Source organism: Carlito syrichta, unplaced genomic scaffold (genome assembly GCF_000164805.1).
Source record: "Carlito syrichta isolate Samal-C Ts95f unplaced genomic scaffold, Tarsius_syrichta-2.0.1 Scaffold303139, whole genome shotgun sequence".
Lineage (NCBI taxonomy): Eukaryota > Metazoa > Chordata > Mammalia > Primates > Tarsiidae > Carlito > Carlito syrichta.
In genome coordinates this window covers 519,803-545,109 of record NW_007247235.1, presented here as the reverse complement: position 1 = coordinate 545,109, position 25,307 = coordinate 519,803, and the positions used below count along the sequence as shown (strand labels likewise).

Sequence of the window (25,307 nt, the reverse complement as noted above, 5' to 3'; positions counted from 1 at the left end):
AAACTGTCATCCAAGAACTCTATATTCAGCAAGATTAGCCTTCACAAATGAAGGAGAAATAACATTATTTCCCAGACAAGCAAATGCTGAGGGAATTCATCATCACTAGGCTGACCCTACAAGAAATGCTCGAGGAAGAGAAAAGATGATATTTAAGATCATGCAAACACACAAAAGTATAAAACTCACTGTTAAAGAAATCACACCAAGGAGGAAGAGAAATGAATCAAATGGCACCACTATAGAATTCTACAAATGTATAATGACAAACAGAGAAAAAGAAACAGACAATTTATAAAATAAGCATAAAACATTTAACAACATGACTGGAACAAAACCCCACATATCAATAACCTTAACATAAGCCGATTAAATGTCCCACCTAAAAGATATAGACTAGATGAATGCATTTTTAAAAAATGTTCCAACTATATGCTGCTTACATGAAACTCATCTTACCTGTAAATATACATAAAGACTTAAAGGGGCAGAAAAAGATATTCCATGCAAAAAGGAAACCAAAAGGAAGCAGAAATAGCTATACTTATATTAGATAAAAGAGACTTTAAGTAAAAAAACAGTAAAAAAAAAGTCATTATACAATGATAAATTAATCAATTTAATAAGAAACAATTCTAAATATATATGTACCCAACATTGGCACACCCAGACTCATAAAACAAATATTACTAGACCTAAAGACAGGGATAGACTTCAGTTCAATAATAATGGGGAATTTTAGCAACCCATTCACAGCATTAGATAGGTCACATAGACATAAAATCAATAAAGAAACTCTGGACTTAAACTGAACTTTAAATTAAAGCAAATGGACCTAGCAGACATTTACAGAACATTCTACCCAACATTAACAGAATATAATTATTTTCATCAGAACTTGGAACATTCTGCAAGATATACCATATGTTAGGCCACAAAATAAATCTCAACACATTTGAAATCATATTAAGTATCCTATCAGACTACAGTGGAATAAAACTAGAAATCGAGACTATGAGGAACCTTGGAAACTACACAAATACACAGAAATTTTAAAAACATGCTTCTAAATGACCATTGGGTCAAAAAAGAAGACCAAAAAAAAATAAAAATAATTCTGAGGCAAATAAAAATAGAAACATAATATACCCAAACCCATGGTATACAGCAAAAACAGTGCTAAGAGGAAATTTGATGACAATAAATGCCTACATCAAAAATGTAGAAATATTACAAATTAAGGAACTAGAAAAGCAAGAACTAACCAAAACCAAAAGTTGCAAAAGAAAATCAAAAACAAAGGACAGAGCCAAACTAAATGAAATAGAGACTAAAAAATAATACAAAGGATCAACAAAACAAAAGGCTGATTCTTTGAAAAGATAAATGAAATTGATAAATGGCTAGCTATACTACCTAAGAAAAGATGAGAGAAGACTCACAATAAAAAATGGAAAAAAAAATGTTATAAATGATACCACAAAAATGCAAAAGGTCATCAGAGACTATTATGACAATTATATGCTCACAAACTAGAAAATTTAGGGGAAATGGATATATTCCTGGAAATATAAAACCTACCAAGATTGAACCAGAAAGAAATAGAAAACTGGAACAGACCAGTAACAAGTAGTGAGATCGATTCAGTAATAAAAATCTCCCCACAAAGAAAAGCCTAGGATCAGATGGACCCATAGCCAAATGTTATCAAATATACAGAAAAGAACTAATACCAATCCTTCCAAAACTATTTAAAAAAAAAAGAGGAGGAAAGAATTCTCCCTAACTAATTCTATAGGACCAGTATCACCCTGATACCAGAATCAATCAAAGACCCAACAAGAATAAAATTACAGACCTATATCTCTTATAAAGATAGACTCAAAAATCCTCAACAAAATATCAGCAAACCAAATCCAACAGCACATCAAAAAGATAATACACCATGATCAAATGAGTTTTTTAATGCCAGGGGTGCAAGAATGGTTCAAATTATGCAAATCAATAAATGGTGATATATTACATCAACAATGAAAAATAAAAACCATATGATCATCTCAATAGATGCAGAAAAAGCATTTGATAAAATTCAGAATCTCTTTACGGTAAAAACCCTCAACAAAGTTGTCATAGAAGGAACATACCTCAAAATAATGAAGGCCTTATGCAACAAACTCACAGCTAACATCATACTGAATGGAGAAAAGTTGAAAGCAATCTCCCAAAGAACAGCAACAAGTTACGACCTCTATTCAACATAGAACTAAAAATCCTAACCAGAGCAGTCAGGCAAGAGAAAGAAATAAAAGGCATCTATATTGGAAAAGAGGAAGTCAATTAACTGTTTGCTGATAATTTAATCTCACATTTAGAAAAACCTAAAGACTTCACCAAAAAACTCAGATTTGATAAATGAAATCAGTAAAGTTGCAGGACATAAAATCAATGCACAAGTAGTGTCGCTATACGTTAATAATGATCTAGCTAAGAAAGAAATCAAGAAGGAAATCCTACTTATAATAGCTACATTGTAAAAAATAAATAAATAAAATACCTGGGAATAAAAGCCAAGGAGATGAAAGAGCTCCACAAGGAAAACTACGAAACACTGATAAAAGAAATTGAAGATGACACAAACAAATGAATAAACATCCCATGCTCATGGATCATAAGAATTAATATCATTAAAATGACCATACTGACTAAAGCAATCTGCATATTCAGTGCAATCCCTATCAAAATACCTATAGCATTTGTCAAATAATTGAAAAAAAAATCCTAAAATTTATAAGGAACCTCAAAAGAATCAAAACAATCCTGAGCAAGAAGAGCAAAACTGAAGGCATTACACTGCCTGACTTCAGATTATATTACAAGAATAAAGTAACCAAAACAGCATGATAATGGTATGAAAATAGATACATGGATGGAACAGAGTAGAGGAACCAGAAATAAAGCTACATATATACACAGCCAACAGATCTTTGATAAAGCTGACCAGAATATACATTAAGGAAAGGACACTATCTTCAATAAATGGTGCTGGGAAAATTGGATAGCCATATGCAGAAGAATGAAACTGGACCCAAATCTCTCACCATACACAAAATTCAACTCAAGATAGATTAAAGACTAAAATAGAAAATCTGAAACTATAAAATACTAGAAGAAAACCTACAGAAAATTCTTCTAGATATTTGTCTAGGCAAAGAATTTATGACTAAGACTTCAAAAGCACAGGGAACAAAAAACAAAAAATAGACAAATGAGACTTAAGCTAAAAACTTCTGCACAGCAAAAGAAATATTCAACAGAGTGACAAGACAGTCTGTTGAATGGGATAGCATATTTGCAAACTATTCATCTGATAAGACACTAATATCCAGAGTATACAAGAAACTCAAACAAGTCAACAACAAAGACAAATAATTCCATTAAAAAGTAGGCAAAGGACATGGATAGATATTTTACAAAAGAAGCCTGTGAATGACCAACAGGTATATCAAAAAATGTTCATTATCACTGATCAGAGAAATGCAAATTAAAGCCACAATAAGATATTATCTTACACCAGTCAGAATGGCTATTACTAAAAGCCAAAGAACAACACATGTTGGCACAGATGCAGAGAAAAAAGAATGTTCTTACACTGTTGGTATTGTAAACTAGTTCAATCTCTATGAAAAACAGTATGAAGATTTCTCAAAGAACTAAAAATAGAACTAACATTTGATGCAGCAATCCCACTACTAGCTATATACCCCCCAAAAAAGCCAGAAATCAATACATCAAAAAGATCCCTGTACTCATATGTTTATTACAGCTCTATTCACACTAGCAAAGCTATGGAATCAATCTAAGTGTTTATTAACAGATGAATAGATAAAGAATATTTATGGTATATATACAACATGGAATACTATTCAGCCATTAAAAAAATGAAATCAAGCCCTTTACAGCAGCATCGATGGAAAAACATATGCACATATATGTGTGTTATATGCATGTATAAGCATTTTACAATTGTGTCTGCCAAGCATGAATGAAATAGCACCTTATGGTTGCTATGAGGCCACGTAGTACTCAATTTAAGTCCAGCTACAATGGAATTGACTACTTCTGGTCCTGATTAAGACCATGCTAAGTCGAAGCACTTTCCCCACTCACTAAAAATTTTAAAAATACCAAATGCATGTAATTCTCCCGTATCCATCAAGAGGTTTTCTTTAAGGGGAACAAGTGAGTGATCTTAACTTGATGGCCCTGAAGTAAGAACCAGATGCCAGGTATAGTTTCAGGCTAGTCACCCCCACGTGTTATGGGCCCAGAGCAAGCAGAGTGGTATAACCAGAATGGGTTGCTGATTTCTCAAAGCTTGGTGATTAAGCAGATGTTAATGGAGTTGATAAGCATGTTGTCATGAAATGATTTGACTAAACTGTGCTATATATGATCAATAATTTTATGTCCTATGTAATATTACAAATTGGCATTACTGTGTCAATACTCCTGGTCTCTAAAATTGGTCGAATAGGTTATTCATGGATCTATGTACATGCTTATCTTCAAGGGGGATGTAATATAACATATGATTAAACATAGATGTCCTATATAAGGTTAAACATATATAGTACATGGTCATGGGGACAAGCACATAATGCACGAAGTGCATAGGGTTATGGAGCATGAGGTTTTTATTTGTGTTTTATTTTTTTCCATTACTGTCATAGTACTTGAAAATAATAAATTGTACCTCAAGTATGGAAATCAGGGAATCGATTAAATAGAATGTTGGCTTTGGGTACTGATAGTGGGGCATAGGCCTCTTCCTTGAGTTACTGTAGGGAGAGTCATTCTCCATTTTTAGTTAACAAGACCAAAGTAATTTATACTATAAGGACTTATTATTTAAGTATCTTGTTTTTGATTAAGTTAACTAGTGGCATTAAGACAAGAATAATAATTTTAAAAAGAAGTTGTTTGTTAAATAATAATAAAGAGGTGTTCAACGGGTTGATCTCCAATTTATGTGAGTACTAGCACTCACTAGTATTCAGCTACTAGAATTTGGAATAGACATTGACTTAGTGATCGGAAAATTATGCTTTGTTATTTGAATATGTGAGGTATTGGGATAATGACTAGAATCAGAACGGAAAAGACTAGGCTAGGACTCCTCCTAGTTTATCAGAGATAGAGCACAGGAGTACACTGGCAAACAGGAAATATCACTCTGGTTTAATATGGGGAGTTGTACTCGGGATTGGCTGGAGGTGTGTACTCAGAGGATTGTCTAGGTCTCCTAGTAAATCTGGTATGAATCAGACTGGAATGAGAAGTAGAAGTAAAAAAGAAGACTAGGCCTAAAATGTCTTTAACTGCCTAAAGGGTAAAATGGAATTTTATCTGAGTCTGATAAAATTCTCAATGGGCTGTTAGACCCTGTTTTATGAAGGAAAAGAAGGTGCACAATTACACAGGCAGCAATAATAAATGGTAAAATAAAGTGGAAGGTCATTATCTTAAGTGAAACAAGCTAGGTACAGAAAGCCAAATAGTCTATTTTCTCACTCATAAGTGAGTGCTGGCCCGTCACAGTGGCTCACACCTGTAATCCCAGCACTTTGGGAGGCCAAGGCGAGAGGATTGCCTGAGTCCATGGGTTCGAGACCAGCCTGGGCAACTTGGTGAGACCTCATCTCTAAAATAAATCCAGAAAAAATAGCCAGGCATGGTGGTACAAGCCTGTAGTTCTTGGAAGGCTAAGGTTGAAGGATCACCTGAGCCTGGCAGTTCTATTTTTAATGCCACTGCACTCCAGCCTGGGCAACAGAGTGAGACTCAGACTAAATAAATTAATAAATAAATAAAATAAGTGAGTGCTAAAAAAATGTGTTCAAATTAGTGTAGAGAGTGAAATTATAGATAATGGACACTTGGAAGAGTGAAGAGGTTGGGGGGGAGGAAAATGAGAACTTGGTTAATGAGTACAATATACATTATCTGGGTGATAGATGCTCTGACTTCTACACAATCTACATATGTAACAAAATTGCACGGGTACCCCATAAATTTGTACAAATAAAGAAAATAAGGAAATTTAAAGTATTGGGCTACACCCCAGGTCTACACATCAGAAGTTACTTTTGTGTGTGTGTAGTGGCTTGTTTTGTTTTGTTTTTTGGGGGGTTTTTTTGAGTTGGAGTCTCACTCTGTTGCCCAGACTGGAGTGTGGTGGCCACTCCCGGCCACCGCAGCCTCGACCTGCTGGGCTCCGGCGATCCTTCTGCCTCAGCCTTCCAAGTAACTGGAACTACAGGCGCGTGCTACCATCCCCAGCTAATTTTTGACTTATTGTGAGATGAGGTCTTGCCAAGTTGCCCAGGCAGGTCTCGAACCCGCGGGCTCAGGCAATCCACTCGCCTCAACCTCCCAAAGCGTGGGATTACAGGCTGAGCCACCGAGCCCGGCTTATATGTGTATTTTAAATGTGGAATACAATTCAGTATTAGGCATACAAGTGGTCATCATACAGGTAAAGTTTTGGCCCCCCTTTCATCCCCACTTCGCCTGGTTTGAGATCAGGTACCCTTATTGATGTTCTGTTCCTTCCCCTCCCTCCCCTGGCAGTTTCCAGCTACTGCCAATCCCTTTCTTATAGTATTATGGTAAATGTTCAGTGTCTGCTTATGAGTGAGAACATATGGTACTCAGTTCTTTGTTTCTGTGATAGATCTGAACACTGAATATTATAGACTATAAATTATACACAGCACTGAGTATTATAGACTCTCAATCCATCCAAGTTGCTGCAAAGTTCATACATTTGTCTTTCTTTATGGCTGTGTAATATTCCATCATGTATATGTACCACTTTTTTTTAAAATTCATTCCAGCTTCACTGGGCAGCCTAGTTGGTTCCATGTTTTTGCTATTGTGAATAGTGCTACAATAAACATGTGTGCGAAGTTACATTTTAATGATTTCTAAAGCAACTTGTAGGTACATTAAAATTTCAGAACACTGCTTTCAGCAACTGAAATAATGCAATTAGCCACAAAGCACCAGCAGATATTAGAATGAAAAGGAAGGAATGGAGTTCAAATTTTGATGGTATTCTCCAGTAGATTTTGGGAATTTCCTAAAGTGACTATCACTCATTGCATGAGTTTAAAAGTGAAGTTCCATCCATTTGTTCCTGCAGATATGAGTGTGTTAATTTCTATTTTACTAGAATCCATGTGTTCATGTTTTACTTTATTTATGTTATACTGAAATTAAAACATATTTTAAAATTTTAAATTATTATGTCACATGCAATTTCAGGATGATTTTCTTTTTTTAATTCTAAAGACCTTATTTTTTTAGTTTATACAATATATTCTTAAATATCTGTTTATTGGATAAAGAAGCTCTTCCCATCGGTGATGAATGCACCTATTTTGGAGGAAGACTTTAATAGTCATGTCAAAATAGGTAGAACTGGTGTTTGTTTGTTTGTTTTCTATATTTAAATCATTCTCCACATGAAAACTTACTTCATTTACTTAGTTTTTTTTAACCATTTCATTTTTTTGAATTTTAGATACGGGGGGTACAAGTGCATATTGCATACTGGTAGGTATTTGGCTTCAGGTGCCCCAGATAGTGAACATCATACCTAATAGGTAGCTTCTGAACTGTAACCTTCCTCCTTGTCTCCCCTCTTTTAGTGTCCCCAAGTGTCTGTTATTTCAATCTTCATGACAATTTGGCTCCCACATATAAGTCAGAACATGTTGTCTTTGGTTTTCTATTTTTGAGTTAGTTTGCTTAGGATGATGTTCTCCAGTCCATCCATGTTGCTACAAAAGATATGATTTTGTTTTTTATGGTTGCATAGTTTTCCATGGTGTATATATACCACATTTTCTTTATTCAGCCAATCATTGATAGTCACTTAAGTTGGTTCTATATCTTTGCTACTGTGAATAGTTCTATGATGAACATACAGGTACAGGTATCTATTTTATATAATGACTTCTTTCCTTTGACTTAGTACCTAGTAGTGAGATTGCTGAATCAAATGGCAGTTCTATTTTTGGCTCTTTGCGCAATCTCCATATTGTTTTTCATAGAGACTGAACTAGTTTACAATCCCTCCAACAGTATATGAGTGTTCCCTTTTCTCCACACCCATGCCAATGACTTTTTTTTTTAAGAGTTGTAGGGTACTTATGAGGATTTGCTACATAAGTAAGTTGTGTGAAGGTGAGGTTTGGGCTCCTAGCAGGCCCTCTCCTCCTTAGTAGTGGACATTGTGCCCATTGGGTTGTTGTGTGCCCCTTATCCTCCTTTCCTCCATCCCTCCTTTAGCAGTGCCCAGCACCTGTTGTCCCCACCTATGTGCCTACTTGCCCAATGTTTAGTGCCCATTTATAAGTGAGAACATGTGGTATTCAGGTTTTTTTGCTGTGATAGTTCACTTAGAATGATGGTCTCCAGTTACATCCATGTTGCTACAAAGGACATGATTTTGTTCTTTATGGCTGTGTAGTATTTCATTATGTATATATGGTACGTTTTATTTATTCAGTCCACTTTTGAAGGGCATCTGGTTTGGTACCATGTTTTTTCTATTGTGAATAGTGCTACAATAAACATATGTGTGCAGGTGTCTTTTTGGTAGAACAATTTATGTACCTGTGGGTCTAGTCACAGGAGTGGGATTTCTGGGTCAAATGGTAGCTCAATTTTTAGTTTTTTGAGAACTAAATTTCCACAAAAGTTAGACTAGTTTACATTCCCACCAACAGTGTAAAAGTGTTCCCTTTTCTCCACAGCTTCCCCAACACCTGTTGGCTTTGACTTTTTAATGATAGCCACCCTGACCAATGTAAGGTGGTATCTCATTGTAGTTTTGATTTGCATTTCTCTGATGACTAGTGAGGTTTAGCATTTTTTTCAAATATCTGTTGACAACTTGGATGTCTTCCTTTGAGAAGTGTCTGTTCATGTTCTTTGCCCATTTTTAATGGGGCTATTAGTTTTTTGTGTTTTGTTTTCCTGTCAGTTCATTTGAGTTCCTCACAGGTTCTGAATGTGGAGCCTTTGTTGGATGTATAGCTTGCCAATATTTTTTTCCTATTCTGGGATTGTCTCTTTACTCTCTTGATCATTTCTTTTACTGTGCAAAAACTTTTTAGCCTGATAAGGTTCCACCTGTCAATTTTAGATTTTGCTGCATTTGCTTTTGAGGACTTAGTCATGAATTTATTGCTTAGGCCAATATCCAGAGGGTGTTCTCTAAGTTTTTTCCTAAGATTCTTTTAGTTTGAAGTTTCACATTTTTAAGTCCTTGATATTTTCTTATTTAATTTTTGTATATGGTGATAGATAGGGGTCCAGTTTCATTCTTCTGTGTGTGCTTAACCATGTCAAAGATGAGTTGGTTGAAGGTCTATAGTTTTATTTCCAGATTATCTATGCTATTCCATTGGTCTATGTATCTATTTTTGCAACAGTACCATGCTGTCTTGGTTACTGTAGTCCTGTAATAAAGTTTGAAGTCTGGAATTTTGATGCCTCCAGCTTTGTTCTTTTTGCTGAGGATTGTTTTAGCTATTCAGGCTCTTTTTTGCTTCCATATGCATTTCAGTATTGTCTTTTCCAAGACTGTAAAAAACTATGCTGATATTTTGAAGGATTGCTTTGAATCTGTAGATTGCCTTAGGTAGAATAAATATCTTGACAATATTGACCCTTCCAATCCATGAACATGGGATGTTCTTCCATTTGTTTGTGTCATCTTTTACTTCTTTAGCAGTGGTTTGTAGTTCTAATTGTAAAGACCTTTCACCTCTTTGGTTTGATGTATGCCAAAGTGTGTGTGTGTGTGTGTGTGTGTGTGTGTGTGTGTGTGTGTGTGTGTGTGTGTGTAATGAATGGGATTGTATTTTTTATTTGGTTCTTAGTCCACTTGTTGTTGATGTATAGAAATGCAACTGATTACGTTACTGAAACCATTTATCAGTGCAAGGATGTTTTTGACATACTCTAGGGTTTTCTTGATATAGAATCATATCATCTGCAAAGAGGGATAATTTAACTTCCTATTTGGATACCCCTAATTTCTTTCTCCTGCCCAATTGCTCTGGCTAGGACTTCCAGTACTGTGTTAAATAGGAGGAGAGTAGGCATCCTTTTCTTCTTCCAGTTCTTAGAGAGCATGCTTCCAGCTTTTGCCCATTAAGTATGACGTTAGCAACAAGTTTGTAACTGATGTCTCTTACCGTTTTGAGGAATGTTCCTTTGATGCTTGCAGGTTTTTATCAAGAAGGGATGTTGAATTTTATCAAATGCTTTTTCTGTATCTATTGAGATAATCATGTGGTTCTTGGTTTTACTCCTGTTTATGTAATGGATTACATTTATTGATTTGCATATGTTGAACCAGACTTGCATCCTGGGAATGAAGCCCCCTGGTAATGATGGGTGATCCTTGTAATGTAGTGTTGGATGTGATTTGCTAGAATCTTGTTGAGAATTTTTGCATCTATGTTCATCAGGGAAATTGGCCTGAAGCTTTCTTTCCTTGTTGAGTCTTTGCTATCTTGGGGTATGAGGATGATACTGGCCTCATAGAATGATCTAGGGAGAATTTCTTACTTCTCAATTGCTTGGAGAATTTTCAGTAGGAGTCTTCAGTAGAATTCTTCCTAGTAAATCTGATGGAATTCAACTAAGGAACCATCAGGCTCAGATATTTTTAAGGCAGGGAGATTTTTTATTAGTGAGTCTATTTCTTGGATTTACTTGTTTAGGGTTTCAATTTCTTCATGTTTCAGTCTTGGGAGGTTATGTGATGCCAGGAATTTCTCCATTTCCTCTTGATGATCTAGCTTACTCACATACAGATGTTCATAGTAATCTCTGATAATCTTTTGTATTTCTTCAGGGTCAGTTGCAACATTGCCTTTTTGTTTCTAACTGTTTATTCATTCTCTCTCTCTCTCTCTCTCTCTCTCTCTCTCTCTCTCTCAATCTGCCCAGGGGACTGTTGATCTTATTTGTCCTTTCAAAGAATAAGCTTTCCATCTTATTGGTCCATTTTTTTTTTTTTTTGAGTTGGAGTCTCACTCTGTCGCCCAGACTGGAGTGCAGTGGCCGTAGCGGCCACCGCAGCCTCAACCTGCTGGGCTCCAGCGATCCTTCCACCTCAGCCTTCCAAGTAGCCGGAATTACAGGCATGTGCTACCATACCCAGCTGATTTTTTGATTTATTGTAGAGATGAGGTCTCGCTACCCAGGTGGGTCTCGAACCCGCGGGCTCAGGCAATCCACTCACCTCAGCCTCCCAAAGGCGCAGGATTACAAGCTGAGCCACTGAGCCCAGCTTTATTGGTCCATCTTATTGGTCCTTTGTGTACTCTTTTTGTCTCTATTCATCTAGCTGTGGTTTTATTTTGATGATTTCTATTGTTCTACTGATTCTAGGTATGGATTGCTTTTGCCTTTCCAACTCCCATAGGTGCAATATTAGACTACTTACTTGAGATCTCTCTATTTTCTTATTATATACATGTAATGTTATAAACATCCCTATTAGCATCATTTTCATGGTATTCCAGAAGTTTGAGAATGTTGTGTCTTTGTTTTTGTATGTTTATAGGAATCTTTTTTTTTTTAAATAATCAATATTTTTTATTATGATATTGTGGGGTACAGTTAAGGGTTAGATATACAAATACATTTTGTTCAGGCAACCTTGTTGATAAGAGGTGTTTCCTCGTCCCCAGACAGGTATTTACTACCGTTAATACCGTCTCCCCCCCCCCATAGTTTCCGCTACTGTCAGTCATTTTCTTTTTCTTTCTTTTTTTTTTTTTGAGTTAGAGTCTCACTCTGTCGCCCAGACTGAAGTGCAGTGGCCGCTCCTGGTCACCGCAGCCTTGACCTGCTGAGCTCCAGCAATCCTTCCTCCTCAGCCTTCCAAGTAGCCGGAATTACAGGCATGTGCTACCATGCCCAGCTGATTTTTTGATTTATTGTAGAGATGAGGTCTCGCTGCCAAGGCGGGTCTCGAACCCACGGGTTCAGGCAATCCACTCACCTCAGCCTCCCAAAGGCATGGGATTACAGGCTGAGCCACCAAGTCTGGCTCTGTCAGTCATTTTCTTATAGTATTACATTGGATGTTCAAGGTTCACTATATGAGTGAGAACATGTGATATGCAGATCTTTGTTTCTGTGAGAGTTCACTCAGTATTATAGACTCTAGTTCCATCCAGGTTGCTGCGAAATTCATGATTTTGTTCTTTTTTATGGCTGCGTAGTATTCCATCATGTATATGTACCACATTTTTTTAATCCAGTCCTCTTTTGATGGTTGCTTCCAGGTTCTTGCTATTGTGAACAATGCTGCAATAAACATACGTGTGCAGGTATCTTTTTTATAGAGTGATTTGAGTTCTTCAGGATATATTCCCAGTAGGGGGATTGCGGGGTCATATGGGAGGTTGATATTTAGAGCTTTTAGGAATCACCACATTGCTTTCCACAGAGGTTGCACTAGTTTATACTCCCACCAACAGTGTAGAAGTGTTCCCTTTTCGCCACACCCTCTCCAGCAGCTGTTCTTTTTTGAGTTGTTGATAATTGCCATTATGCCTGGAGTTAGGTGGTATATCAGTGTGGTTTTGATTTGCATCTCCTCTAGGAATCTTTTTATTTCTGTGTTAAGTCAAAATCATTCATGTATTACATGTGTTTGTATGTTTTGAGGGGTCCCTGTTGGTGAAGATATATTTTTATTCTGCTGTGGTCTGAGAAGATGCTTGGTTTTATTTTGACCTTTTAAAATTTGTTTATACTTGATTTATGTCCAAGTATGTGGTTGATCATGGAGTATGCTCCATGTGCTAATGTAAAGAATGTATATTCTGTAGTTGTTGGGTAAAGTGTTCTGTAGACATCAGTTAGATCCAATTGGTCAAGTGTCAAGTTAAGATTCCGAATGTCCTTGTTAGTTTTTTAGCCTCAGTGATCTGTATAAGGCTGTTAGCAATGTATTAAAGTGCCTGACTATTAATTGTATGGCTGTCTATGTCCTCTCTTAGTTTAATCAGCAATTGTTTTATAAATCTAGGTACTCCCATGTTGGGTGCATATATGAGGGAGGGAATCCCCTGAATAAAAACAGAATTAGTTGTTTGGAGAGCAGGCTCCTTATAGTACACTTGGAATTTCTTCCCCCACATCAAATCCCCAACCAAAGTTTTCATCTGGAAGTTTTGAGAAGGTTTCATCATGATTTTTGAAAGAAACATACCACACAGGTGAGTGGTCCTTCTACCATAGCACACACCTGCCCATGCCATGCTAAGTAGTTAGCAGTTTTCAACCAAAAAATGGCATGAGACCCTTGTGACCCACCCTCCCTATTAACCCCATCTTAACTCTTCATGTCTTTTTGTTGTTGTTGTTGCCCCAGATGAGAAAAGCCCTCAAAGGGAAACATTTTGCTGATGTGAAAGAGGTGAAACAAAAAATGGCAAAACCATTAAAAGGCATCAAAATTGAAAAGTTCAAAAACTGTTTGGAGCAGTGGGAAAATCATCTTGATAGGTATATTGCATCAAACAGAGAGTATTTTGAAGGTGACTGATATTTAAACATGTAAAAATAAGTCTTTTTTTTTTTTTGAGTCAGAATCTCACTTTGTCACCCAGGCTGGAGTGCAGTGTCACACTCACAGCCACTACAGCCTCAACCTGCTTGGCTCAGGCGATCCTTCCACCTCAACCTTCCAAATAACTGAAACTACAGGTGCACACTACCATGCCTGGCTTTACTTGTTTATTTATTTAGTTATTATTTGTTGTAGAGATGAGGTCTCACCAAGTTGCCCAGGCTGTTCTCAAACCCCTGAGCTCAGGCAATCCTCTCACCTCAGCCTCCTGAAGTGCTGGGATTACAGGCTTAAGCCACCATACCTAGTCAAAAAATAAATCATTTTTTGTAAATAAATTTCACTTTGGGGGGGATGCCCCTCATACATTCAAGACAGATATTTTTTGTGGTGGATTAAGCCTTTTATCATCATGTGGTGTCCTTCACTGTCTTTTTTAACTTTTATTGGTTTAAAATCTGTTTTGTCTGATATAAGAATAGCTATGTTCTTCTCTTTTTTGTCTTCCATTTTCCTGGAAGATCTTTCTCCAGCCCTTTGCCTTGAGCCTGTGGATATCATTTGCAGTGAGATGGGTTTCCTGAAGGCAGAGAAGGATAGATCATGCTTCTTTATCCAATTTGCCCCCTTATGCCTTTTGAGTGGCACATTCTGTCTGTTCACATTTAATTATTGATATGTGGGAGTTTGTTCCTATCATATTGCTGTTCAAAGACTGCTTTGTGTTTTATGCTTTGTGGTTAATTTGTATGGTCTGTAAACTCTGTGTTTACCTGTGCTTTTGCAATGGGTGGAACCATTCTTTCATTTCTGTGGTTAGAACTTTCTTAAGCAAATCCTGAAGGACTGGTCTGGGGGTGATATATTCTCTTAGAGGTTGGATGTCTAGGAAGGATTTTAATTCTCCTTCATTACTGAAGCTTAACTTGATGGGTAGGAAATTCTTAGCTGGAATTGTTTTTCCTTAAGAATGTTAAAGATGACACCTCAGTTCCTTCTGATTTCTGCTGAGAGTCTGATGAAATTTTGACAGGTTTTCCTTGATAGGTGCTCTGTCCCTTCTCTCTAACTGCCTTTGGGATTTGTTTTTCATGCTTACCTTGGCAAGTCAGATTATTATGTGCCTTGGGGATGGTCTTCTTGCATAACACCTCACAGGAATTCTCTGAATCTCTTGTGTCTGCATGGCTACCTCCTTAGTGAGATAAGGGAAGTTTTCTTGGAAGACTGTTTCAGGGTATTCTCAGTTTCTCCTTCTCCCTCATGGATGATAATCAACCATATATTTGGTCTCTTTACATAATCCCAGACCTATCATAGACTTTACTAATTCTTCTTAAGTCTTTTCTTCTTGTTTTTTGTCAGACTGGATTAGTTCAATAATTCGAGCTTCAAGTTCTGAGGTTCTTTCCTCTGCCTGTTGATTCTGGGGTTAAGGCTTGCTGTTGTGTTTTGAAATTCCAGAAGATGTTCTTCATCTCCAGAAGTTCAGTTTGGTTCTTTCTTAAAATGACCAAGTCAGCATTCACTTCCTGCACTGTTTTTGTGGCCTGAATCATTTGCATGTCCACTTTCTGATGGAATTCATTCCATGTTTTTGTCATCCGTAGTCTGAATTCTATGTCTCTCATCAGGGACAGGTCATTCTGGATGGGTTTCATTGCTTGGAATCTGGGAAGCCCCTTTATGGGTGTTGACTCATTAAAACTTTGGGAATTGCCAGGCCGGGTTCGGTGGCTCAGCCTTTGGGAGGCCAAGGTGAGTGGATTGCCTGAGCCCGCGGGTTTGAGACCCACCTGGGCAACTTGACGAAACCTCATCTCTACAACAAATCAAAAATTAGCCGGGCGTGGTAGCGCGCTCCTGTAGTTCCAGCTACTTGGAAGGCTGAGGTGGAAGGATCGCGGAGCCCAGCAGGTCGAGGCTGCAGTGGCCGGGAGCAGCCATTGCACTCCAGTCTGGGTGACAGAGTGAGACTCCAACTCAAAAAAAAAAAAAAAAACTTTGGGAATTGCCAGTGTTTTTTCACTGTTTCTTTCTCATTTGTGAAGGCAGATGCTCTCTTTTTTTATGTTTTGTTGTTTTTTTTAGTAGATAAAGTTGTTACTAATGAGGTGGCAGTTTTTTTTTTACCTGCCCTCCCTCCTCTGGTCTACCTGTAGGAGGGGCAGTGGTGGTATGAAGGGTGGTGAACTGGAGGGAAACCATCTGTCACTGCTTTACTGGTGCAGTCTGGTGGGGGTGAGACAAGTCCTTTCCTCTAGTTCAGAGGCTTTCTCCTCCCTCCAGCACAAGCACTAGGGGCCGTGGCTGTCCAGGTGGCCCCTTCTCTAGTCTGTGTGCTTGGTCAGCAGGATTGGCAATCCACCAGGAGGGGCTCTGTAGCTCTACTCTGGCATAGGTGCTCTTGGGAGCATGGAGTGGCTCCTCCCATCTAGGTGGAACCACCCCTTTAGCCCAGGGATATAAGGGAAGCAGCTGTCTCTGCAGTGGAGAGTTGATATTTCTCCCTCAGTCTGCAGGTGGGTGGAGCACAGGGGTTGCACTGGGCAGTGGTGCCCCATCTCCTAGTCTGCCCTGCTCCTTGGGAGGGGCTATTGCAATGATGACAGCCCCCTAAGAGCAGTCCCTATCTGCAGCCCTTATCTTGGGCCACAATCAATACTGGTGCCAGAGAAATATCCTCAAAGTGGGCATGTCACCCCTGCTGGTTGCTGAAGAGGGAGACAGAAGGGAGCACCACATAACTCAGTCCACCCCAGGGTGTTTCCTGCAGAGCCTCTCCATGGGGTGATTGGCAGCCTTTGGCACAGGGACTCCCCGGAAACTGGGGACTGCACATGGATCCTGCTGGTGCCTCTGTCTCAATTCAGGACAGCTCTCTACACCTGGCCAGCAGGGTAGGGGGAGGGGAGGAAGGACTTGAACTATCTCTCCCTTGGCTGGGACTGCAGAGGTTTGTGAGAGAAAACAAAAGCTGTTGCTTGCACTCACCCCTTCCTTCTCCAAGAACACTCTCTTAATCTCATCATGGGGTTGCTTCTAGGGGTGTCTGGGGCTTATAACTACCTCTACATCCCCAGGTGACCGTTCAATAAGCCTCAGCTTGGGTTTTCAGGCTGAACCTAAGAGGCCTAGGTCCGCTCCGCCGTATAGGTTTCTCTGCTGAGACAACAATCATGTTATGTCTTCATTCGATCATCTTGGCCCTCCCTCCAGGAGAAAACCTGTTGTTCTTTGACGTTTTAATAATAGCCATTCTGACTCTTGTAAGATGATACCATTTGTAGCTTTAATTTGCATTTCTCTGATGAGCATGTGTGTGTGTGTGTGTGTGTGTGTGTGTGTGTGTGTGTGTGTGTGTGTGTGTGTCATAGCTGCTTCTATGTCTTATTCTGAGAAGTGTCTATTCATCTTTGCCCACTTTTTGTTGGTTCTTTTCATGTTGAGCTGTTTGAGTTCCTTGTAGATCCTGGCTATTAGTCCTTTGTCTGAGGCACATTATGCAAAATATTTCCTTCATTCTGTAGGTTTTCTGTTCACTCTGTTGATTATTTCTTTTGCTGTGTAGAAACTTTTTAGTTTAATTAAGTCCCTTTGTCTATTTTTATTTCATTTGCTTTTGGAATCTTCATCATAAATTCTTTGCCTGGGTCAATGTCTAGAGATTTTTTTCCTCAGTATTCTTCTAGGATGTTTATCATTTCAGGTCTTACATGTGTCTTTAATCTATCTTGAGTTAGTTTTTGCATATGGTGAGACATAGGGGTTCCATTTCATTATTCTGGATATGGCTAGCCAATTTTCCCAGCACCATTTATTGAATAGGGTATCCTTACCTCATTGTTTATTTTATTATTTTTTTTTTTTTGGCTTTGTTGAAGATCAATTGGTTTATAGGTGTGTGGCTTTATTTCTGGGTCCTTTATTCTGTTCCACTGATATATCTGTATAATTTTGTATCAGTACCATGTTGTTTTAGTTACTATAGCCTTGTGGTATAATTTGAAGTCAGGTCATGTGATGCCTCCACATTTATTCTTTTTACTTAGGATTCCTTTGGCTATTTGGGCTCACTTTTAGTTCCATATAAATTTTAGGATTACTTTTTCTAGCTCTTTGAAAAATTATGTTGGTATTTTGATAGGTGTTGCATTGAATCTGTATATTGTTTTGGCCATTGTGGTCATCTGATTGAATATTTTGATCCATAAGCATGGGATGTTCTTCCATTTGTGTTACCTACAACTTCTTTTATCATTGTTTCACAGAAATTTTTTACCTCCTTGATTAAGTGTATAGGGGGTGCGGGGGAGGGGGAGAGAGACTGACTATTGTAGATGGAATTGATCACTTGATTTGGTTCTCAGTTTGAGTATTATTGGTGTATACAAAGGCTACTGATTTTTGTGTGTTGATTTTGTATCCTGAAACTTTACTGAAGTTGTTTATCAGGTCTAATAGTCTTTTGGGAGGGTCTTTAGGGTTTTCTAGATATACAATCATGTCATCAGCAAACAGAGGTAGTTTGACTTCCTCTTTTTCAATCTGGTTGCCTTGTATTTATTTATCTTGCCTGATTGCTCTTACTAGTACTTCCAGTACAATGTTGAATACAAGTGATTGACTTAGTTTTAATCCAAAAACTTCATTAAGGAGTCAACTTGACATCACGCTATGAAACAAACTGGATTTTATTTTATTTATTTATGTATTTATTTATTTATTTTTTAGTTGGAGTCTCACTCCTTCGCCCAGCCTGGAGTGCCCTGGCATGCATGCTCATGGCCACCCCAGCATCAATCTGCTAGGCTCCAGCGATCCTCCTACCTCAGTTTTCTGAGTAGCCGGAACTACAGATGCGCACTACCATGCCCATCTATTTTTATTTTATTGTAGAGATGAGGTCTTCCCAAGTTGCCTGGGTTGGTCTCTAACCCGTGGGCTCAGGAAATCCACTCGCCTCCGCCTCCCAAAGTGCTAGGATTACAGACTGAGCCACCAAGCCCTGCCTGGCATTTATTTTAGTCCTATTTTAGAAACTATTATAGCACTTATTTTTATACTTTGGTCAGAATTCATTACAGCATCTTATTAACCTATAGTATAAGACAATGGTTTGTTTTTAACATAAAACAGTGGCACACACATCCCCAAAGCAAAAGATCAAATATTTTTACTGATTTATTGGTCTTTGATATTTGTTTACACACACTACCTGGAGAACTTTTATTTCTTCTTGTTTCAATGTACTTTCCTTGTTAAATTATAAGTATGTAATATTTAATTACCTCTATTTCTCAATAACTTAAAATAACATTTAATTTCCTTTAAGCAGTTTGGTCCAAGACTTTACTATTTTGGAAACTGCCAATTTGAACCTCTCCTCTCTCTCCAGGAGCAAGGATCACCTGAGAAATGTGAGCCTGAACAAGGAAAGTCTCAGACTGTGGAAGGGAAAGAGACCCCAGTCACCACCTTAGTATGTAGTATTTTTCATGTACTACTGGGTTCCTACAAACAATGATATCACCCAACTTAAAACTGTACTCCAAATATGAATCAGTCTGTTATCTATATTGTTAAAAATTATTCTTTTGCTTTCTAGGTAATTAATATCAGTAATAAGTAATATCAGCAATAAACTAACTTGTGGATCCTTTTCAGCCATACCTCTTATGGAGGAAGACTCACTCTTCCTCTTAAAAGTAAAATCTTATTTTTCAAGATTTTTAATGGATGGAAAATCTCCCTGTGGAGAAGAGCAAATGGAACTCATAGCCCCAGTCTTGATGCTTCAGATTAATCTTCCATTTTAGGGATTTTTCACTAATTTATCCTATCACCACCACACAATGGCAAAGGATCCAGAGATAACAAAAAGAAAATCACAGGGAATTACATACAGCCAAATACAATGGCTTTACACAATGTAGCTTATTCATCTTCCATGCATAGCCCTCTACAAAAATGCCTTCCTGATACTCTACACCCAAGCAGTGGAAGACATAGGGAAATTCACCCTCAAAGATACCTATATTCAGTGGTGTGTTAGAGCCAGCTCTCAAGAGATGATTGTGCATATTTCTACCCAAGGCCTAGTTCAGTCATTTCACTTTGATAGCTTGAGATCGGTCACAGTGGGAATATTAAGACCATGGAAAACAGTGCATATTAGGGCTTTTTTTTTTGTTTTTTTTTTGTCTAGAGAGCCAATTGCTAAACATTTAGCAGCACATCATTGTCTATATTCCTCATAGTCCAGACTCAAGAGTACCAGACCTTGTAAGAAAGAAGAAGTCACTCTCTGCAATGTGGAAATCCCAACTTCTGACTTCTTTTTCGTGTCTTAATTTCTCAGGTAGTTGCCCAATGACTGAAACCCAAAATGGATATCACCCTTAAGGAATATCTTACCTCCTACCCAGTGAGGCAGTGCTTTTCCCTATAACATTTACAAGTTATTCCAGAATTATATCAATACAATTTAATAAGCCTAACATTAGCAGAAGATGAAAGGGGAGGTCAAGGAAAAAAGGAGTATCATTTCTTTCATAGATGCCCTTGAACAGGTTTTCATGAGTTTGAGTTGGGATCTCATTCATTTCCAACTTGCATGTAATTCATTTTCCCATATCAGGATATCATCTCAGATAATTTTGTGCCATTCTTTCCACATTTAAGAGTTTAAGTGCTAAATTTGCCTAATTTTAGGGAGATGGGAGGGCTTGAACAACCCAAATAATAATATCATTTAGCCAGGCTCGTGGCTCAGACTGTAATCTCGCACCTTTGGGAGGCTGAGGTGAGTGGAATGCCTGAGCCTGTGGGTTCAAGACCCGCCAGGGCAACTTGGCGAGACCTCATCTCTACAATAAATCAAAAAATTAGCCGGGTGTGGTAGCACGCACCTGTAGTTCCAGCTACTTGGAAGGCTGAGGCGGAAGGATCACCAGAGCCCCGTCAGTCAAGGCTGCAGTGGCCGGGAGCGGCCACTGCACTCCAGTCTGGGCAGCAGAGTGAGACTACAACTAAAATAATAATAATAATATCATTTAATAACAACCCAAATAATATCATTTAAAAATGGGTAGAATTATACATTGAATAATAACATAGAAAAAACAGAACCAAGATTTATTGTTATATTGAAAAACTAGTTGCAGAATACTGTAATTAGCATGATCTTGTTTTTAAAATTTAAAGGTATATATATACCTATATGAATATATTTGCATATAGAGAAATTTTGGGAAGGATATAGACACTAAACCCATAATAATGGTTATCTTCTAGGATAGGATTTGGAAAGGGGAAGAAGACTTTCATTGCCAGTGATATTTCAGTTTTTTAAATGTGTACATATCATTTTTATAATATAAACGATATATTAAAAACTATATATTCAATTGTACACTTAAGATTCATGCATATCACTATCTTTAAATTATCCTAGATTAAAAAAAAAAAAAGAAGACACTACATACCAAAGTTCAACCAACCACACTAAAACTGATATTACTAGACCAAATGGATTTTTCTTTGGCGCTCAACTTTAATGATTTTGGTTAGTGAATTACTGGAAAATTGAAAACTTAGAATTTAAATTCATCTAATGTAATCATGATTATTTTAAAACAGCACATTTACTATTCTTAACATTTTTACCATGTTTCAAGTATTCTTCTTTGTTTCCCCCCCAAAAAAATGTTATTGCTCAGGAAACTGTTAAATAGGAGCTATTTTGAGGGGATAAAGTTGGCAATGATCTTTTATTGCAGAGACATATTAAAAAGTGACAAAACAAAATGCCTGCTATTTTGGCATTCACCATTTGGTACATATACAATGTGACAATATAGAAAGTTCCCTTAGGAAGCAACAGATCTCAGATAGTGGCACCCTAAATTGATTACATTGTATGCATTTATTTTTATGCCTTCAAAAATTTGAGATGTTTAAGAAGTGTCTTATTTTTTCTCTTTTCTTTTTTGGGGGGCAGATTTTTTTATTGTAAAGATGTGGGGTACAATTCAGGGTTAGGTATACAAACGTTGAATTTGTAGGTACCCTTGTTGATGAGGTATGCCCCTCCCTCCCCTAGCAGTTTCCCTCAACTGCCAATTCCACCCTCCTCCCCTGATAGTTTCTCACTACTGCCAATCCCTTTCTTATAGTATTATAATTGCTCAAGGTCTGCTTATGAATGAGAACATATGGTACGCTCTTCTTTGTTTCTGTGATAGATCACTGAGTATGATCGACTCCAAATCCATCCAAGTTGCTGTGAAGTCCATATGTTTGTCTTTCTTTGTGGCTGCATAATATTCCACTGTGTATATGTACATTTTTTTAATCCAGTCCAGCTTCGATGGGCAACATGGTTGGTTCCATGTTTTTGCTGTTGTGAATAGAGCTGTAACAAACATACATGTGCAGGTATTTTTTTGGTAGAATGATTTGAGTTCCTCTGGGTATATTCCCAATAGGGTAACTGCTGGGTCATATGGAGGGTCAATTTTAGTTCTTTCAGAAATTGCCACTGTCTTCCAGAAAGGTTGCACTAGTTTGCATTCCCACCAGCAGTGGAGAAGCCTTCCTTTTTCTCCACATCCTCCCCAGCATCTGTTGTTTTTTGTATTAATGATGGCCATTCTTCCTGGGGTTAGGTGGTATCTCAATGTGGTTTTGATTTGCATTTCTCTGATGTTGAGTGAGGCTGAGCACTTATGAAAGTGTCTGTTGGCTGCCCGTATATCTTCTTTCAAGAAGTGTCTATTCATGTCTTTTTGCCCACTTTTTAATGGGGCTGTTTGACATTTTCTCTTTTCAATGAAGGAATCTTCTGAAGAAAATAAGGAAAAAGAGGAGGTTGCTGCTGTCAAAATCCAAGCTGCCTTCCGGGGACACATGGCCAGAGAGGAGGCAAAGAAAATGAAAGCAGATAATCTCCAAAATAAAGAAACAGAGAAAAATATGTGAGGATACATGGGTTTTACTCCCAGAAAACATGAAAAAATAATCCAAATCCATCAACTTTGATCTTATTGTCATTTTCTTTCCTTAGTAAGGGAGATTTGATGTTGTGAAATAGCATTTGTTGCTGTTGTGAAAATCTGTCATGAGCATTTGTTTAATAAACATACCACTGAAACATACCACTTGAAGATTTCCCTGAGATCATGAATCTTGTTTATAATTGTCCTAAGTCTATGCATAGAGACCCTTGAATTTAGAGTTATAGAATGGGAGTATCTGAGTTTGTGGAGATCTCAGAGGTTATGTGGTCTAACCATTATCGGATGAATAAATAATCTCTATCACATCTCTTTAGCTCCTGTCTCACTCCTAGTGATAAAGAATTATACTGCTCTTTTAACCCTCACACACTCTTTCCTCCTTTGAACACATCAGCCAGAATATCCTACTATAATCTAAGTCATACCATGTCACTTCTCTGCTTAAAACTTCCAATGGCTTCCCATTTCACTCAGAGTAAAAGCTACAGTCTTCATAGTGGTCTATAAAGGCGTATGCAGACCTTTCTTCCTGGTACCTCTGACCTCATATTGCCTGTTCACTTTACTGCAGTCACACTGGCCTCAAAGCTCTTCCTCAGACATTCCAGGCATGCTCCCATCTCAGGAATGTTGCATATGTTGTTCCCTCTATCTGGAATGCTTTTCCCCAAACATTGCCTCATTCCTTCAGGTCTTTATTAAATAAGCAAAAGTCAATGAGACCTTCTCTGGACCTCCTTCCCTCTATGTAAAATAGCTTTTTTAAAAAAAAAAAGCACTCCTTTTTGCCCTTCTCTTCTTTATTTTTCTCCTTATTCTGAACAGCATCTAATATATCTTCTTTACTGCCTGCTTCTCTGTAAAACCTATGCTCCATGAGGCTAGAGATTTGCTATTCTATTCACTGTCTGGTACCTCTTTTACATGCAGCAGGAAGGAGTGAATAATTTCTAGTAGCTCAAACAGAAAGTTGGAGAAGCCCTAGCAAATAGCTCCTTCCATCTAATTAGCTTTGATTGAGCTATACATCTGTCCCTGAATCAATTATTGAGGCCAGGGGAAAAGAATATGCTAACAGGCTTATCTCTGTCACTATCACAACCAGCCCCTGAAGTAGATGAATTCTGAAAAAAAAAAAAATCTGGCTGAAAGTCAAGTAAGTTTAAAGTCTCTTGTAGGAAATAGAGTAATGTTGTAAGGAAGAAGGGATAGTGGAAACTAGGCAAGCAACCAACAAATATCCACCACAATACTTTAATCACCATATGGCTTCTCCCTACCCTGCACTATTTAGTAAATTAGTCATAAAATCTAAGAGAAGTATCAAGAGTAAAAGAAAAAAAGTAAAACAGCATGTGAAGGGTTAACAAGACACAGGACCAAGGAAATATGGGTAGACTGCAATTGCAATGCTTCTTGGAATTGTGCAATACAAACAAGGGGAACTCCCAAAAGAAAGAGCTTTGGAATCTAGGAAAATATAAAAAAATCATGTGTGTGTGAGAGAGGACTTAAACTGTTATAAACTATATGCAAAATTTTGTTCTGTGGGAAGCTGTGTGAGAGTTTGTGAACGTGAATTTTTCATAAAACTTTCTTATGAACACTGTACCTATAGAACAGTACTCTTCTGTCAAGATCATCATTCAGTCCTTTTTAATAAATATAAATCTATCATTATTTGGAGGAAAGTGTGTTCTGTTCCACTGTGATATGGAGTTCAGACTCTGTGATGTGGAGTGTCTCTGTGATTCACAAATGAACCCAGGGAGAGGTCCTGAATTGCCATTGTCATACTGCCTCTAAACATATCACTCACTTTTGTTGTTGTTCTAAAGCAAACTAAACAGTGATTTCTCTAATTTCTCAATAAAATCAATCCAACGTTTTCTCTTTCTACTGCAAAACAACTTACTTTCTAACATTTAGAAACATCTCAATAGGTACCATATTTTTGAGGCAGGGTAATCAGTGTTGGTTAGACATAAATAGAGAAATTTCTTGTAGACAGTTTTTAGTTTAAAATAGGAAAGCGTCTGCAGGCCAAACTGCCCTGTGGGTTGGAATGTGGACTCGATGTGGACCCAATGTCCACCCAACTCCCTCAGGTCATCAGAGGAAAAGTGTTGGGAGCCGGCCGTGGAGGCCCACCTGAGCGTTAGAGATCCAGGCGGGCTGTGGACCCTGAGACCACCAGGTTGGGTTCAGGAGCTGAAGGCCCATTCCCTCCTCCCTTCTTTGTTGTTTGGCATGACCCACTAGCAGGGACTTTGATGATCTAAGCATGAAGTTCTGAGAATATAACAGGCATGGCTGACTCTAGGGATCCATTGTTCCCGTTTCTCATAGACTGAGGTTTTGGCTTTAAACTTAACACAGTTCAAACTCAGGTCACATTTGGGAGCCTTATATATGATATAAGATTCTTTATAAGATTTAAAAGTATATTTGTAGAATTAGTATATACATTTAGAGAGCTGTTTCCAGCTTTAGACAGTATAGATGATTATCTAGAGTTACCAGAAATGGCCCAGCACGAACTTTGGACTGGGCCACATTCCTAAGAGCCCAGTGTCCACTTTGGGCTGGGCTGCATTCTTTTAAACTGGTTCTTCAGT

General features: G+C 37.9%; 1 protein-coding gene across 1 annotated transcript in view; it reads left to right on the top strand.

Annotated features, from left to right (window-relative positions):
- SPA17 (sperm autoantigenic protein 17) overlaps positions 1 to 22,996 on the top strand; it is a 31,796-nt gene extending 8,800 nt beyond the window's left edge. The window contains exons 3-4 of the mRNA XM_008057840.2: positions 19,068 to 19,151; positions 22,508 to 22,996. Of these exons, the coding sequence (XP_008056031.1) occupies positions 19,068 to 19,151; positions 22,508 to 22,651 (228 nt within the window). The 3' untranslated portion in view covers positions 22,652 to 22,996. The remainder of the gene's footprint in view (positions 1 to 19,067; positions 19,152 to 22,507) is intronic.
- The last annotated feature ends 2,311 nt before the right edge of the window (positions 22,997 to 25,307 follow it).